Consider the following 18172-nt stretch of genomic DNA (forward strand, 5'->3'; position numbering starts at 1 on the left):
ACTAGAGAGGAAGTTGATGATGATGATCATGAAACTTCAGATCAAGTTGCTACTGAACTTCGTAGGTCCACAAGGACACGTTCCGCACCAGAGTGGTACGGCAACCCTGTCTTGGAAATCATGTTGTTAGACAACGGTGAACCTTCGAACTATGAAGAAGCGATGGCGGGCCCGGATTCCGACAAATGGCTGGAAGCCATGAAATCCGAGATAGGATCCATGTATGAAAACGAAGTATGGACTTTGACTGACTTGCCCGTTGATCGGCGAGCCATGGAGAATAAATGGATCTTTAAGAAGAAGACAGACGCGGATGGTAATGTGACCATCTATAAAGCTCGGCTTGTCGCTAAGGGTTATCGACAAGTTCAAGGGGTTGACTACGATGAGACTTTCTCACCCATAGCGAAGCTGAAGTCCGTCCGAATCATGTTAGCAATTGCCGCATTCTATGATTATGAGATATGGCAAATGGACGTCAAAACGACATTCCTTAATGGTTTCCTTAAGGAAGAATTGTATATGATGCAGCCGGAAGGTTTTGTCGATCCTAAGAATGCTGACAAGGTGTGCAAGCTCCAACGCTTGATTTATGGGCTGGTGCAAGCATCTTGGAGTTGGAACATTCGCTTTGATGAGATGATCAAAGCGTTTGGGTTTATGCAGACTTATGGAGAAGTCTGCATTTACAAGAAAGTGAGTAGGAGCTCTGTAGCATTTCTCATATTGTATGTGGATGACATACTGTTGATGGGAAATGATATAGAATTCTTGGGAAGCATAAAGGCCTACTTGAACAAGTGTTTTTCAATGAAGGACCTTGGAGAAGCTGCTTATATATTAGGCATCAAGATCTATAGAGATAGATCGAGACGCCTCATTGGTCTTTCACAGAGTACGTACCTTGACAAGATATTGAAGAAGTTCAAAATGGATCAGTCAAAGAAGGGGTTCTTGCCTGTATTGCAAGGTACGAGATTGAGCACGGTTCAATGCCCGACCACGGCAGAAGATAGAGAAAAGATGAGTGTCGTCCCCTATGCCTCGGCCATAGGGTCTATCATGTATGCTATGCTGTGTACCAGACCTGATGTAAACCTTGCCGTAAGTTTGGTAGGAAGGTACCAAAGTAATCCCGGCATGGAACACTGGACAGCGGTCAAGAATATCCTGAAGTACCTGAAAAGGACTAAGGAAATGTTTCTCGTTTATGGAGGTGACGAAGAGCTCGTCGTAAAGGGTTACGTCGATGCTAGCTTCGACACAGATCTGGATGACTCTAAGTCACAAACCGGATACATGTATATTTTGAATGGTGGGGCAGTAAGCTGGTGCAGTTGCAAGCAAAGCATTGTGGCGGGATCTACATGTGAAGCAGAGTACATGGCAGCCTCGGAGGCAGCACAAGAAGCAGTCTGGGTGAAGGAGTTCATTACCGACCTAGGAGTCATACCCAATACGTTGGGCCCGATGACTCTCTTCTGTGACAACACTGGAGCTATTGCCCTTGCCAAGGAGCCCAGGTTTCACAGGAAGACCAGGCATATCAAGCGTCGCTTCAACTCCATTCGTGAAAGTGTTCAAAATGAAGACATAGAGATTTGTAAAGTACATACGGACCTGAATGTAGTAGATCCGTTGACTAAACCTCTCCCTAGAGCAAAACATGATCAACACCAGAACTGCATGGGTGTTCGATTCATCACAATGTAACTAGAATATTGACTCTAGTGCAAGTGGGAGACTGTTGGAAATATGCCCTAGAGGCAATAATAAAATGGTTATTATTATATTTCTTTGTTCATGATAATTGTCTATTGTTCATGCTATAACTGTGTTATCTGGAAATCGTAATACATGTGTGAATACATAGACCACAACACGTCCCTAGCGAGCCTCTAGTTGACTAGCTCGTTGATCAAAGGATAGTCATGGTTTCCTGACTATGGACATTAGATGTCATTGATAACGGGATCACATCATTAGGAGAATGATGTGATGGACATGACCCAATCCTAAGCTTAGCTCAAAGATCGTGTAGTTCGTTTGCTGTAGCTTTTCTAAATGTCAAGTATCATTTCCTTAGACCATGAGATTGTGCAACTCCCGGATACCGTAGGAATGCCTTGGGTGTGCCAAACGTCACAACGTAACTGGGTGACTATAAAGGTACATTACAGGTATCTCCGAAAATGTCTGTTGGGTTGGCACGAATCGAGACTGGGATTTGTCACTCCGTATGACGGAGAGGTATCTCTGGCCCCACTCGGTAATGCATCATCATAATGAGCTCAATGTGATCAAGTGGTTGATCACGGGATCATGCATTACGGTACGAGTAAAGTGACTTGCCGGTAACGAGACTGAACAAGGTATTGGGATACCAACGATCGAGTCTCGGGAAAGTAACGTACCGATTGACAAAGGGAATTGTATACGGATTGATTGAATCCTCGACATCGTGGTTCATCCAATGAGATCATCGTGGAGCATGTGGGAGCCAACATGGGTATCCAGATCCCGCTGTTGGTTATTGACCGGAGAGGCTTCTCGGTCATGTCTGCATGTCTCCCGAACCCGTAGGGTCTACACACTTAAGGTTCGGTGACGCTAGGGTTGTAGAGATATTAGCACACGGTAACCCGAAAGTTGTTCGGAGTCCCGGATGAGATCCCGGACGTCACGAGGAGTTCCGGAATGGTCCGGAGGTAAAGATTTATATATAGAAAGTCTAGTTTCGGCCATCGAGAAGGTTTCGGGGTCACCGGTATTGTACCGGGACCACCGGAAGGGTCCCGGGGGTCCACCGGGTGGGGCCACCTATCCCGGAGGGCCCCATGGGCTGAAGTGGGAGGGGAACCAGCCCCTAGTGGGCTGGTGCGCCCCCCTTGGGCCTCCCCCTGCGCCTAGGGTTGGAAACCCTAGGGATGGGGGCGCCACCCTTGCCTTGGGGGGCAAGGCACCCCCTTGGCCGCCGCCCCCCATAGGAGATTGGATCTCCTAGGGCTAGCGCCCCCCCTAGGCACCCTATATATAGTGGGAGGGAGGGAGGGCTGCGCACCCAAGCCCCTGGCCTCTCCCTCTCCCTCTCCCTCCCGTGACACTCCTCCGTCTCTCAGCGCTTGGCGAAGCCGTGCCGAGATCACCGTTGCTTCCACCACCACGCCGTCGTGCTGCTGGATCTTCATCAACCTCTCCTTCCCCCTTGCTGGATCAAGAAGGAGGAGACGTCTCCCAACCGTACGTGTGTTGAATGCGGAGGTGCCGTCCGTTCGGCACTAGGTCATCGGTGATTTGAATCACGTCGAGTACGACTCCATCAACCCCGTTCTCTTGAACGCTTCCGCTCGTGATCTACAAGGGTATGTAGATGCACTCCTCTTTCCCTCGTTGCTAGATGACTCCATAGATTGATCTTAGTGATGCGTAGAAAATTTGAAAATTCTGCTACGTTCCCCAACATGTAAACCATGATGCAGAACTAATAGGTCTAACATCACCAGGAATTAAAAAGAGTTGTCTCTTTTTGGAATAAGGGTAATAAAGTTACCATTAAGCTTGACATGAAGTTCACCTTCTAATAGGATATCTGGGTAGTAAGAGTAATACCATCTCTAATGAAGCTCAAAGCCGAAACATAAAAAGGCATCATTTTGACTATCCTCATTAGGATATGCGTTTCTTTTCGTGCGGAGGTGAAGCCAATGGAAGGGGCAGTCGTACACGAAGTGGAATGGGTGAAGGTTGTCGTCCCTGTCCCACAAACATCACCATTGTTGTATGCAAGGGGCAAAATTTCATGTCATGTCGTTTTTTAAGTTGTTGCACCGAAGGCGACGGAAGCCTTGTCAAAGGATCATGAAGTTTCGACCAGGAAAATATGGAAAGGGGGCACATGTAGTTTGGAGGTGACTAAGAGAGAGGGGGAGAGGTTGGGCACTAGAGGCATACATGTATGTGGAGCAAAAGAGGGACGAGAAGGGAAAAAATGAGGAAGATACTTATGTTTTGCTTCATGTTGTTGGACACACATTGTCCTAGTTACCTTGAATTGATGTAGACACGACATCATGAAAGTCAACTGAGAGGTCAACAAAGTTGAGCAACTTCGCAACGGTGTGCGGCATAAGGATGGGAAGGTAGATCGAGAAATGAAGATGATGCCTCTTTTGAAGGCCAGGGGTTGAATTGGAGACAAGCCAATGCGCGAGAACAAAATCACGTGGGTGCAGCGAGGGAAACTTGTCGCGACTCTGTCGGAACCGCACTAGCATATCGAGAGAAAGTATCGATGTTTGTCGCGACTCTGTTGAAACCGCACCGAGTAGCGAGAGAAAGCATCGCGTTTGCCGCAACTTTGTCGGAACGATGTTTGTCGCGACCTTGCCGGAACCGCTCCGACACGTCGGTACTTCCTCTCGAACGTTAGGATCCGGGCAGGAGAGAATCAATGCACGAGAACTGGATCGGAGGGAGGCGGCGAGGAAAACGCGCCAATGATTGTCGCGACTCCGTCGGAACAGACACAGCGAGATCCGTACCGACGTTTGCCGCGGCTCTGTCGGAACCGCGCCGACACAGCAGGAGAAACGCATCGGTGCCCGTCACGACCATGTCGAAGCCTGCGTGACGGGAGGAACGCGCCCGTGTTTGTCGCGGCTCTGTCGAAACCGCACGAGCACCCATCCATTCACACAAGAGAGACCCATAAAAAAGAAGAGCAAAACTTCTGTCAATGCCCGTATGCAGTTTTTTTCAACGTTATTAGGTGGCAACAACGCGCACGGATGTGCTAAGAAAAAAAAAACGCACACGGATAATATGGTGGTCGGTCGTCATCCCATGGGTCGCTCTCGGCCATTCATTCATTTCACCCCCTCCGGCGGTAAAAAGGGGAGAAGCGGTAAGGAAAGCCGCGGCCCCCACCCCCCAGCGTCACGCGGCGCCTCCCCGCTTTTCCCCGAGAGTCGGCCGAGCCAGCGGCGCGGCTGCGCTGCTGCTGCTGCTGCTGCTGTGCTGCCTACCGCTCGCGCTAGTCGCTACCGTCCACCCGCCGCAGCCCGAGCGAGCAGAAGCGGACGCAGGAAAGCGCACGCTTCCCTCGCGCCCCTCCGCTCCCCGCCATTAACTCCTCTCGCTTTCGCCCACTCTCCCTCTCTCTCCTCACGCGCCCCGCCACGCCACCGCTCGCCGCGGCCGCTATTTATCCCCCTCCTCGTCCCCGCCGCCGCTCGGAGGAACCCTAGCCCGCCCGCTCGCCCGAATTCCCACCCCCGCATGAGGCGGACCGCTCGCCGCCGCCGCTTCATCCCCTCCGCGACCCTCGCCCGCTTGCTCCGTTTGGTCCGGTAAGGTTGTTGCAGTTGCTTGGTTGGTTGGTGCGCCGGGCCGACGCGGCCGATGGGGAACTGCTGGGGCACGCGGATCAAGGATGGGAGCACCCACCCCGGCGTCTCAGGTTCGCCCTCTTCTCCTCCCCTGGCTTTGCGGATTTTCGGTGATCCATGGATGGATGGATGGATGGATGAGGTTTCGGCCGATTTCTGCTTGCGAGTTGCAGGGCTCCAAGGTCTGGTGGTTCCTAGATGCGAACAGCAACCCATTCCCGGTTCCCTATCGATTTACATGATCATTTCGTAGGATTCCGGTGGAAATCGGAGATATCAGCGGATGCTTATTGTGCGCAATTAGCCCTATGATGTTCGCGAAAGGCTTAACTTGTTTGTACGCGTGATTCGGTTGGTGGCCTATTTTGAGGCGATCCAGTAGCTTGATTTGGTTGCATAGCTAGTGGCCTAGTAGCCTCAAAGCGTTCAATCGGCACACTAAAGCGAGATATCGCAGTTGCTTTTAGAGTGGTCTCCCCAAAGTAAGCCTTGGCTGCCTTGTGAGGCTTCTTAGGACCTGTGCCATTGGTGGTATAGGCTTTATTAGGTGGTGGGTACCTTCTATTGCACAGTCACTGGACATTGATGCTTCGGTCCTTACATTATTGTTTCACTAGGCTAGTACCATGTGTAGTACTGTAGTACATGCTCTTCCATCATGAATTGGATAGTGCTTATCGTTATCAGACGCCAATGGTATTGTATGGGACAGGACATGTACCTGGCTCTCAGTGTGGTGTGTGTTATGTGTTGGGGTGTGGTGTGGATGTTTTAGCATCGTATGTGTTGGTACTCTGCGCTAACCATTTAGCACGATGAATTCAAAACACCCTTGATTCAGTTGCTGATGCTGAGCAAGAAACATTTGATTGTGGTGGATCATTTTAGCATCGTATCTGTTGATACTCTGCACTGACGCTTAGCTTGAATAATTCAAATCACCCTCTGTTGTTGACCAAGAAACATTTGATTGGCGTGGATATCTTAGCATCATATCTATTGCTACTCTGAGCTGACCACCTGTTGTTGACCAAGAAACATTTGGTTGAAGCAAGACTAATACAACAGTGCAGTACGTCTAGTGTGCCCTTGTAGTGGCATTCTGGCATGTATATGAATGACTATCAGTTGTCTTTGTTATTTGTTTTTCCTTAAAAAGTGTGTCACATGAACTTAGGGGCGGCTTGTCAAGGAAAAGAGAATCGTTAGGGTTGACTAATTGTTTCTATATTGCTATTCCTCTAAATTAATTATTGATAGGAACAGGAGAAGTGCTCAAGTTGTTCCTTGTTTAAGTTGATACTAAAATTTGTTAAACCACCTGTTCAGATATCATACATAAGTCCAGTATAGAGCACACACCTTGATTTTTGTATTCACACCGGTCTGTCTGTTTCCCGCGCATATTCACCAGTCATTAATTGTGTATGTTCCATGTCTACAAACAATTGGATATAATATAACGCTATTATTTTCTTTCCCAGTAACGGGCTGAACTTTTTTGTTTGTGCTTGACGTGTACTATCCAGTTCCATTATTCAACTGTGTCTACCAAAAAATCGGCGTTTAACTGCCATTATTAGGTGCCATTTCTATACCCAGTATATAAATATGCTAAGCCTCTGGATATGCTATGTGACATGGCAAGTGGGCAACGGACGTACATTTGGCGGGACAAGGTCTACTGTTAATTTATGTATCTGACCACTTCATGGAGGGGAACCTCTCTGATTTTCACCATATCCATTACGCGACAGTGCTCGACGCAAATAATCATTTAATCTTTTGGGTCAGAAGCATATTACCATTCACATTTAAATATCATCTGTGCCCTGTTGCTTGCCAACCCCTATCAAAATGCTCTTGGCACCAACTTCTGGGACACCAGTCAATCCATTATCACTAGCATCATCTACCACAGACTGCAATGGCTAGTCTTGCAACTCCTGATCCTCATATCAAGTTTCAGATAAAGCCAAGTGATGATTCCTTGTTACAACCAGTTCCTAATTACTGTGCAAAATTTCCTTAAAAAATGTCAAGTGTTCGGAACTTGCGATACATGATGTTCATTCTGTGGACCTGGGATAGACTAGTGCAAAAACTAATTCATGAGATAATACTTCCATTTCAAATAGATGACTTGATTTTGTATTTTATGTATGTTTCAGTCAGTAGAATCTGCACTAAAGACATTATTTGCAGGAATGTTCTCAAGGAGTAGTGGTAAAGATGGGAGTAGGCTTAGTGCCTGCAGCAGTCGAGCTTCTTCGGCTTCCATGCCTCCAAGTGCAAAGACTGAATGTGAGATCTTGCAGTCAGCCAATGTTAAGGTCTTCACTTATAATGATCTCAGGTTAGCCACAAGGAACTTCCGTCCTGACAGTGTGCTCGGCGAAGGAGGGTTTGGATCTGTCTACAAAGGATGGATTGATGAGCATACATTGTCAGCTTGCAAACCTGGTACTGGAATACCTGTTGCTGTGAAAAGACTCAACCTGGAGGGTTTGCAAGGGCACCGAGAGTGGTTGGTGAGCATGACTGCCACTCCATTTCTTGCTGTTGTTCTTGGATGTCATTTTTCTTTGAAGTTTACTTTTGAATATCGGCATATTTATGTGATGTATCTGAATTCCTTAGTTACAGCTTCAAAAGTCCAATGGTTCGCACCTGTGTCCTTTATGTGATGCACCTGAATTCATTAGAGGATATTTTTCAAAAGTGTTAACCAAACACCTGGATATTTTTCTGACTTTATTATGTGTCCATTTATAGGCTGAAGTTAATTACCTAGGTCAGTTTTGCCATACCAACCTTGTCAAGCTAATTGGGTACTGCCTGGAGGATGAACACCGGCTCCTAGTGTACGAGTGCATGCCACGTGGGAGCTTGGAAAATCATCTTTTCAGGAGTAAGTTAAATTATGACTTGGTGCTCTACTGCTGTCTTATTCATTTTGCATACGATATCGATTCAGACTGTAGCATGTTCTGGTTATAACTTGCTACATATGAATCCTTGATGTAGGGGGCTCGCACTTTCAACCTCTTTCATGGAACCTAAGAATGAAGGTTGCACTTGGAGCTGCTAAAGGACTAGCCTACCTTCACAGTGCAGAGGCTAAAGTTATTTATAGAGATTTCAAGACATCCAATATTCTCCTTGACACAGTAAGTGAAAGTGAATCATCAATACCATAGCTAACCTCTATGATCATCTGATATCTACTGAAACAAATGCATATTTTACTTCCCAGGACTATACCGCAAAACTCTCTGATTTTGGATTGGCAAAGGATGGCCCTGTTGGTGAGAAGAGTCATGTGTCCACAAGGGTAATGGGAACACATGGTTATGCAGCTCCAGAATATCTGTCAACAGGTAACCTTTGACTTGCAATTTTGTGTTTTACCGAGCCAGTATTCTGCACATTTGCTTGTCTTGGATATAAAACATTGTCATGTGACTGGAAGCATTGAATGTTAGCGCAGAGCTCTTAGTGCATTAGTTCATAGAAGTTAGTGTAAGCTGTAATTCATTAAAAATGTGTAAGCTATTTCCTCTATATGCGCATCATCTGTTGCTGCGCAGATCCCATTTTTGGAACGACTTTTACTTTGCTCAATTTGCTAGATAAAGCAGTATAAATGCATCCCATGTCAGACTCTGATTGAATATCTAACACCCAAATGCCAATACTTGAAATGCATGATTTATGTATATACGGTGTACCTTTTCTTTTGTGAATTATGCACAAAGGTGTGAATACAAACTATGTAGGGAAATGTTTGATGGTGATTTTAATTGTCTTCAACGATAAGTTGTTCCATGAAATGATACTGATTGTTATGTAATTACTCTTAATTTATTTTGCTGTGCAAATGGTGCTATGCTGCCTTCTGGTAAAATTTACCTAGAGTTCATATTCAGTATGTGGAAAATATTCATTTAACTAGTCAGTAGTCACTATTTTCAAATCATCTAACATTTTCCTCTTAATTTACTTTGTTGTGGGAATATTAAAATTCTGCCTTCTAGGCATAGAGCGTACTCTACTTTTTCATAACATTTACCCGCGAGCTCATATTCAGCATACGATGAACATCCATTTAACAAATCAACATTTTCAGGCCATCTTACTGCCAAGAGCGACATCTATAGCTTTGGGGTAGTGCTTCTGGAGATGCTGTCAGGCCGCCGTGCCATTGACAAGAACCGTCCCCAGGGCGAGCACAACCTTGTCGAATGGGCCCGGCCATATCTCACACACAAGCGCAAGATATTCCGTGTCCTTGATACCAGGCTAGAAGGCCAATACTCCCTGAACGGAGCCCAGACAATAGCTGCACTGGCTGTCGAGTGCCTGTCCTTCGAAGCTAAGATGAGGCCGTCCATGGACGCCGTGGTCTCTATTCTGGAAGGGATACAAGACTCCAGCGACCCAGCCAGAAGACCGGCAGACCCAGCCAGAAGACCGGCAGATCCAACCAGAAGACCGGCGGCAGAGAGGCCTCAAGACCCCAAGAGTGGAAGCAAGACGGCGCCCGGCGCAAGCAACAGCGGCAAAGGTCGCCGTAAAAGCTCGGGAGACCTTCTGAAGGAGCCTGGCCGAGACCCAAAGCCGTCGGCCTACTCGTCGTAGCGACCCCCGAGTCTGAGCCTGTTAGCTAGCTAGGGTGGTAGTGTGTAAATTTGGTGTGCATATTCCTGATCGTCGTCAGGCTTTTGGGCTGCTCAACTTGAGTTAACTGGGTGGATTTGTGTGTCATCATTGAACTATTGGCATTGGAGTCTGAGTTCGTGTTGCATCCAAGCTCGTGCCTGTGTGTGCATAGTCTTCACTGGATCATAATCCCTCCGTTCCATAATATGGGACGGAGGGAGTACCATATATCCAGTGAAGTATATCAGTGGTATGATTCTGGTGAGCGTCAGTTTTTTTTTTGGGGGGCGTCAGCTTAGCACCAGCAGTGAGTGCCGGTGGGATGTAGGGGATTGAAAGCCCACCAAACCGAACAAGCCCGGAGGAACACATATGCCAATGTGGGATTTGTCACCAATAGTCGCAGTAGACCACCGTGGTTTAATTGTGAGCACTGTGCTGCCTGAATTTTCAGGTCTAACAGTGTACAAATAGGATTGCCCGCTTCAGTGGAAAAACTGTTGTACATGTTTCACGAGGTACACAGATATCCGGTCCCTGACTCTACCGGAGCACGACGGAGGCGATGAAGCCGAGCACGGCGACGGCGCTGACGGCGGAGCAGCACAGGTCGACGAGCACCTCCCGCCTCGCCTTGGACTCCTTCCGCCCCCTCTTGCTCCTCACGAACTCCTCGTACCTCCTCTTGGCCTCTTCTCTTTCCCTCTCCCCTGCTTTGCTCCTCGGTCCATCCATCGCGGCCGCAAGGAGCCGCAGGCTGCCTTCGCCGCTCACCGCCGCGCCGTCGGCGTCCTCGACGGTCAGGCTGACCTCCCTGAGGTTAAGGCACCCGGCCTCCTCCGAGCAGGTGATCGTGGCCTCGAACTTGCTCCCGCCCAGCACCACCGCGTACCGCACCAGCGTCTCGCCCGTGTACCAGTGCCTGTCCACGGCCACCGCCCGCCGGCTCGACACGTTCACCGCCCGGCCGCTCCGGGGGTCGACCACGATCCAGCTCAGCTCCAGCTCCGCCGGAGAGAACGAGGCCGAGGCCATCCGTACCGGGTCCTTGCACTCCACGGCGTCCACGCGGAAGGGCGAGGCCAGGAACCACGAGGACGACGTGGAGGTCTCCATGACCCGTGAGAAGAGCGGCCGGGGCGAGCCATTCCGGTAGATGTCCACGGCGGAGATCAGCTCGCCGGGGAGGCATTGGTCGGCTGCGGCGGCATCCCTTGGACTGGAAGTGGACGGGAAGGGGAAGGCGTCGGCGAAGAGGCGTTGCGGGGAGACGGCCGGAGAGCCGAGGACGTTGTGTTGCCGCTCGGTCTCCAGGCCCAGCGACGGCCACCGCGCGAGGCAGAGCGCGCGCCACGTCTCCGGGTCCGCGGCGAGGGCGCGGAGGCCTGCCGTGGCGCAGCTCGCGGCGGCCAGGGACGGGCCGTCGAGGCGGCGCAGAGCGCAGGCCAGCACGTCGGCGGGCAGGTCCTCCACGGTGGTCGTCGGCATTTTCCTGGCCTCCCGCCGGTGCGTCGACTACAACAAGCGGGAGCGGCCGGAGGTCGATCGAGCAACACTCTCCAAGCTCCAGACGCCGAGCGGGGGAATGCGATGGCTGGCAACGCGAGCAAAGAGTTGTTTTATAGGCGTGCAAACCCTGTTTCGTTTCCAGGAAGGATTATTTACCTGGCACCTTGTCGTGTCTTCCCTGTTGGTGTCGGCCATGGCGAAAATGACAGCACCACAGCCCGGGCACGCTCGGCCAAACGGAAGGACACGATGGCAGGCCGACAGGGCGCCGGGCACGGTCGGCCGAAGGGAGAGTTGGACCTTTGCTCCTGCATGGATTACAAATGGAAAGAGCCGGTTGAAGCAGTTGCGTTGCTGCTGTAATCCCGACTAAAATACCACATCCGGTACCACGACCGGCCGCCGGATTGACGTGGGCACCAGCCGCCTGCGAGCCCCATGTCAGCGTCGAATGAGCGATACTGCAGCTCAGGCCGGAGCAGCTGGAGCAGGCTCTGTAAACGGATTGGCCTTGCGCCTGGTTAGGTTAAGCGTAGTGGTTCGGATGAGATGGATGGAGACATGCATATGCTTACCTCCCGCGCACTTTATGTTTATGGTCTCGATGCATTGGCCGGCTAGTTCTCTGCCTCATGATGTCCTGCGCTTTTCTTACGTTAGCGTAGGAAAACCGGCCTAACATTTTTTTAAGTCTGAAAGCACGCCCATTTCGTCATATGTTACACATTTCTTGATCACCAGTCGTTCTCAGTTATGCTCTTCAGCAGGATGTGCAAAAGCTTGAGAGACTACAATCGTGTATCTATTGAGTAGGCTGTGCTTTATTTATACCACGGACCACTTACTCACACACTGACACACCGAGCGGTTGTAGGCATGCATCACCGTCCATGGTATAGAGGGCATGCATCACCATCCATCGTGTGAATTATACTAGTGTGAAAATTACACTATCATATGTTTATACTCTGCATATTACAAAAGTGATATTTTAGTGCAAAATTGTGTGCATTCTTTTCATTGTATTTTTTTTAATTTAAGGATAATACCAAGGCAAAGGAAAAACTTAGGAAACAAAATAAAATATAAAACAAAGACCAAAAAAAGAAAAGAATATTTCCAAAGTTACATAACGAACATTTTAGAAAATATGACAACATTGAAAAACACAATCAATATTACAAAACACACCGTGAACAGTTTAGATCCATGATTAATATTTTATGAATTATACTGTATGATGAACGTTTTTTAAATAAATTATGATCATTTTTTACATGGTATATATTTTTAAAATACATGATCAATATTTTCTAAATGTGCGGTTAACATTTTCTAAATGTTTGACCAACATTTTTAATACACATCGAATATTGTAGTACATAATGAAACATTTTTCAATACACAAATGTTTTTTTAAAATACCCCTATAAAAACATTTTCATACATTATAAATATTTCTAATACAAAAAATAGTATTTAAATATGTCATGAACATTTTAAATACATGGTGAAAAAATAAGAGCTAAACAACTAAAAACATGGAAAAAATAGAAAAATAGAAAAATAAAATTAAAAATAAAAGGAAAAAGGAAAAAAGAGGATAAGACGAAGAAATAAACATGAAAAAAAGGAAAAGGAAGCACAAAAATAAAGAAACAAGATAGGAAAAGAAAAAATGAAGAAAAAGTGAGGAAACCAGACACAAATCACATAATAAGAACCACACGAAAACGACGGAAAGCGCTCCATGAAAAAAGCCGAAAAACAACAAGGTCGCCGCTACTGGGCCTGGCCGAGGCCGCGTCGCGCTAGAAGGAAGGGCTAGCACTATCTCGCAATTACCGACATATAGCTTTTACGCGACCTCCCCAATTCGGTCAAAGACCGTGAGATCCACATCTCGTTTATAGTGTGGCTATCTTTTGTCTCGCCCGAAGGTTTTTCCGTGTTGTGTCCATTACTGGGCCAGTCCGTTTCTTAGCGCTCGCTCGCTCACTGGTAGCATTCGATACATTTTGCTATGCTTTTCTGCTTCTTTTCATTTGTTCCTTCTATTTTTTTCTTCACGGGTTTCTTCATTTTTTTGCTTTTCCCTTTGCTTTTCCGCCGGTATTCTTTGTTTTATTCCTAGATTTTATTGGTTTTGTTTCTTTTCCATCCTTTTTCTATGGTTTGGTATTTTTTTTCTATTTTCATTTGTTATTCCTTATTTCTTTTTCTTTGTTTTCTTTGTTTCTTTTCTATTTTCAGTTTTTCTTTTATTTTCCCTTTCCCTTAGTTTTCCTTGGTTTGTTTTATTTGTTTTCTTCCTTTCTATTTTTTTGTTTTGTTTCTTTGTTTTCACCATTCCATTCTTTTTCATTGGTTTTATACTGTTTTATTTTATTTTTTGGTTAACTTTGTTTTTATTGGGTTTATTTGTTTTTATTTGTTTCTTTGTCGATTTTCCTCGGCTTGTTTTTTGTTCAACACATGTCCACTTTTTGGTAGACATTCGATATTTTTTGTATACATTTGAAACATATTTTATATACATGTTTAACATTTTGAAAATACATGAATAACTTTTTGAAAATTATTTTTTTCATGTCTAATATTTTCCATACACATTGTACATTTTCAGTATATATTTATTTAATTTTTATACACACATTTATATTTTTTCAAATAAAAGTTTAACATTTTTTAATACATGGTAAGCAATTTTCAATAAATGGGGAATTTTATAATGGCAATAAAGATTTTTTCACACACAATGTACATTTTATATACAACAAATTTTTTACACGTTGAATTTAAAAAAAAATGATCAATATTTTTTATACACATTGTATTTGTTTTGTACATATTTTTCATATACACGACAAATATTTTTTTTGTACACATTTAACATTTTATCAAATGCTTGATTAATAGTTTTCAAATACTTGATTAAAATCTTCAACTGCTTGTTTTAACTTTTTTATAGGACAATATATTTGGCACTAGTGTGCACGATAGAAAAAAATACTGAATGTACCTCCCCACCCACGAGGCCGAGTGCGGTACTAGGCCCAACAGAAAAAGGCCCAGCACCACTCAACCACCCCTACGACGCACTCCCTGAAGGAAATATGCTCTAGAGGATATAATAAAGTTGTTATTTTATATTTTCTTATTCAGGATAAAGGTTTATTATTCATGCTAGAATTGTATTGATCGGAAACTTAAATACATGTGTGAATACATAAATAAATACCATGTCCCTAGTAAGCCTCTACTAGACTAGCTCGTTGATCAAAGATGGTTAAGGTTTCCTAACCATAGACATGTGTTGTCATTTGATAACGGGATCACATCATTAGGAGAATTATGTGATGGACAAGACTCATCCGTTAGCTTAGAATAATGATTGTCCAGTTTTATTGCTATTGCTTTCTTAATGTCAAATACACATTCCTTCGACTATAAGATTATGCAACTCACGGATACCGGAGGAATACATTGTGTGCTATCAAACGTCCCAACGTATCTGGATGGTCATAAAGATGCTCTACAGGTATCTCTGAAGGTGTTTATTGAGTTGGCATAGATCGAGATTAGGATTTGTCACTCCGAGTATTAGAGAGGTATCTCTGGGCCTCTCGATAATACACATCATAAGCTTGCAAGCAAATGACTAAAGGAGTTAGTCACAAAGTGATGTATTACAGAACGAGTAAAGAGACTTGCTGCTACCTCTTGAGCACTGCGTTGGATTTCCCCGAAGAGGAGAGGATGATGCAGCAAAGTAGCGTAAGTATTTCCCTCAGTTTTTGAGAACCAAGGTATCAATCCAGTAGGAGGCTACGCTCGAGTGCCTCGTACCTACACAAAAAAAATAGCTCAACGCAACCAACGCGCTTAGGGGTTGTCAATCCCTTCACGGTCACTTACGAAAGTGAGATCTGATAGAGATGATAAATAATATTTTTTGGTATTTTTGGTTTAGAGATGCAAAGTAAAAAAGTAAAAGCAAAGCAATAATAAAGTGATGGAGATTAATATGATGAGAAAGAGACCCGGGGGCCATAGGTTTCACTAGTGGCTTCTCTCAAGAGCATAAGTATTCTACGGTGGGTGAACAAATTACTGTTGAGCAATTGACAGAATTGAGCATAGTTATGAGAATATCTAGGTATGATCATGTATATAGGCATCATGTCCGAGACAAGTAGACCGAAACGATTCTGCATCTACTACTATTACTCCACTCATCGACCGCTATCCAGCATGCATCTAGAGTATTAAGTTAAAAACAGAGTAACGCCTTAAGCAAGATGACATGATGTAGAGGGATAGTTTCATGCAATATGATAAAAACCCCATCTTGTTATCCTCGATGGCAACAATACAATACGTGCCTTGCTGCCCCTTCTGTCACTGGGAAAGGACACCGCAAGATTGAACCCAAAGCTAAGCACTTCTCCCATGGCAAGAAAAACCAATCTAGTAGGCCAAACCAAACTGATAATTCGAAGAGACTTGCAAAGATAACCAATCATACATAAAAGAATTCAGAGAATATTCAAATATTATTCATAGATAGACTGGATCATAAACCCACAATTCATCGGTCTCAACAAACACACCGCAAAAAGAAGATTACATCAAATAGATCTCCACAAGAGAGGGGGAGAACATTGTATTGAGATTCAAAAAGAGAGAAGAAGCCATCTAGCTACTAACTATGGACCCGTAGGTCTGAAGTAAACTACTCACACTTCATCGGAGGGGCTTGGATGATGATGTAGAAGCCCTCCGTGATCGATGCCCCTTACGACGGAGCTTCCGGAATAGGCCCCAAGATGGGATCTCGTGGATACAGAAAGTTGCGGCGGTGGAATTAGGTACGTGGATATATATAGGAGGAAGAAGTACGTCGATGGAGCTTCGAGGGGCCCACGAGGCAGGGGGCGCGCCCCAGGGGGGGGGCGCCCTCCACCCTCGTGACCGCCTCATGGCTTTCTTGACGGAGGGTCCAAGTCTCCTGGATCTTATCTGATGAGAAAATCACGTTTCCGAAGGTTTCATTCCGTTTGGACTCCGTTTGGACTCCGTTTGATATTCCTTTTCTTCGAAACCCTAAAACAGGCAAAAAACAACAATTCTGGGCTGGGCCTCCGGTTAATAGGTTAGTCCCAAAAATAATATAAAAGTGGATAATAAAGCCCAATAATGTCTAAAACAGTAGATAATATAGCATGGAGCAATCAAAAATTATAGATACGTTGGAGACGTATCAAGCATCCCCAAGCTTAATTCCTGTTCGTCCTCGAGTAGGTAAATGATAAAAACAGAATTTGTGATGCGGAGTGCTACTTAGCATAATTTTAATGTAATTCTTCTTAATTGTGGTATGAATATTCAGATCCGAAAGATTCAAGACAATAGTTCATATTGACATAAAAATGATAATACTTCAAGCATACTAACTAAGCAATTATGTCTTCTCAAAATAACATGGCCAAAGAAAGTTCATCCCTACAAAATCATATAGTTGAGTCATGTTTCATTTTCGTCACACAAGAATGCTCTCATCATTCACAACCCCGATGACAAGCCAAGCAATTGTTTCATACTCAAACCTATAAACTTTCATGCAATATATGAGCGTGAGTCATGGACATAGCACTATGGGTGGAATAGAATATAATGAAGGGGTTATGTGGAGAAGACAAAAAGGAGAAAGTCTCACATCAACGAGGCTAATCAATGGGCTATGGAGATGCCCACCGATTGATGTTAATGCAAGGAGTAGGGATTGCCATGCAACGGATGCACCAGAGCTATAAATGTATGAAAGCTCAACAAAAGAAACTAGTGGGTGTGCATCCAACTTGCTTGCTCATGAAGACCTAGGGCACTTGAGGAGGCCCATTGTTGGAATATACAAGCCAAGTTCTATAATGAAAAATTCCCACTACTATATGAAAGTGATAACATTAGAGACTCTCTACTATGAAGATCATGGTGCTACTTTGAAGCACAAGTGTGGTAAAAGGATAGTAACATTGTCCCTTCTCTATTTTTCTCTCATTTTTTGGGCCTTTTCTTTTTTATGGCCTTTCTCTTCTTTTTTTGGGCCTTCTCTTTTTTTATGGCCTTTCTCTTTTTTTATTCCTCACTTGGGACAATGCTCTAATAATGATGATCATCACACTTCTATTTATTTACAACTCAATGATTACAACTCGATACTAGAACAAAGATGACTTTGTATGAATGCCTCCGGCGGTGTACCGGGATATGCAATGAACCAAGAGTGACATGTATGAAAGAATTATGAACGGTGGCTTTGCCACAAATACTATGTCAACTACATGATCATGCTAAGCAATATGACAATGATGAATGTGTCTTGATGAACGGAATGATGGAAAGTTGCATGGCAATATATCTCGGAATGGCTATGGAAATGCCATAATAGGTAGGTATGGTGGCTGTTTTGAGGAAGATATAAGGAGGTTTATGTGTGAAAGAGCGTATCATATCACGGGGTTTGGATGCACCCGCGGAGTTTGCGCCAACTCTCAATGTGAGAAAGGGCAATCCACGGTACCGAAGAGGCTAGCAAGGATGGAAGGGTGAGA

The 18172-nt window shown here is 45.2% G+C and overlaps 1 protein-coding gene across 1 annotated transcript; it reads left to right on the forward strand.

The window, feature by feature from the left end:
- The first annotated feature begins 4924 nt into the window (after positions 1–4924).
- On the forward strand, positions 4925–10199 carry LOC125511179 (receptor-like cytoplasmic kinase 176). Its single transcript, XM_048676481.1, has 6 exons — positions 4925–5458; positions 7593–7918; positions 8163–8298; positions 8415–8557; positions 8644–8767; positions 9517–10199. The coding sequence occupies exons 1-6, from the start codon at positions 5401–5403 to the stop codon at positions 10026–10028; spliced, it is 1299 nt and encodes a 432-aa protein (XP_048532438.1). The 5' UTR covers positions 4925–5400; the 3' UTR covers positions 10029–10199.
- Positions 10200–18172: the final 7973 nt, after the last annotated feature.

The sequence above is a fragment of the Triticum urartu genome, chromosome 5 (genome assembly GCF_003073215.2).
Source record: "Triticum urartu cultivar G1812 chromosome 5, Tu2.1, whole genome shotgun sequence".
Taxonomy (NCBI): domain Eukaryota; kingdom Viridiplantae; phylum Streptophyta; class Magnoliopsida; order Poales; family Poaceae; genus Triticum; species Triticum urartu.

Bases quoted from the DNA above. Each gene is read 5' to 3' on its own strand.
- LOC125511179 (XM_048676481.1), top strand. From the start codon at position 5,401: ATGGGGAACTGCTGGGGCACGCGGATCAAGGATGGGAGCACCCACCCC. The intron at 5,459-7,592 runs GTTCGCCCTCTT...CATTATTTGCAG, and splicing joins CACCCACCCCGGCGTCTCAG to GAATGTTCTCAAGGAGTAGT. The intron at 7,919-8,162 runs GTGAGCATGACT...GTCCATTTATAG, and splicing joins AAGGGCACCGAGAGTGGTTG to GCTGAAGTTAATTACCTAGG.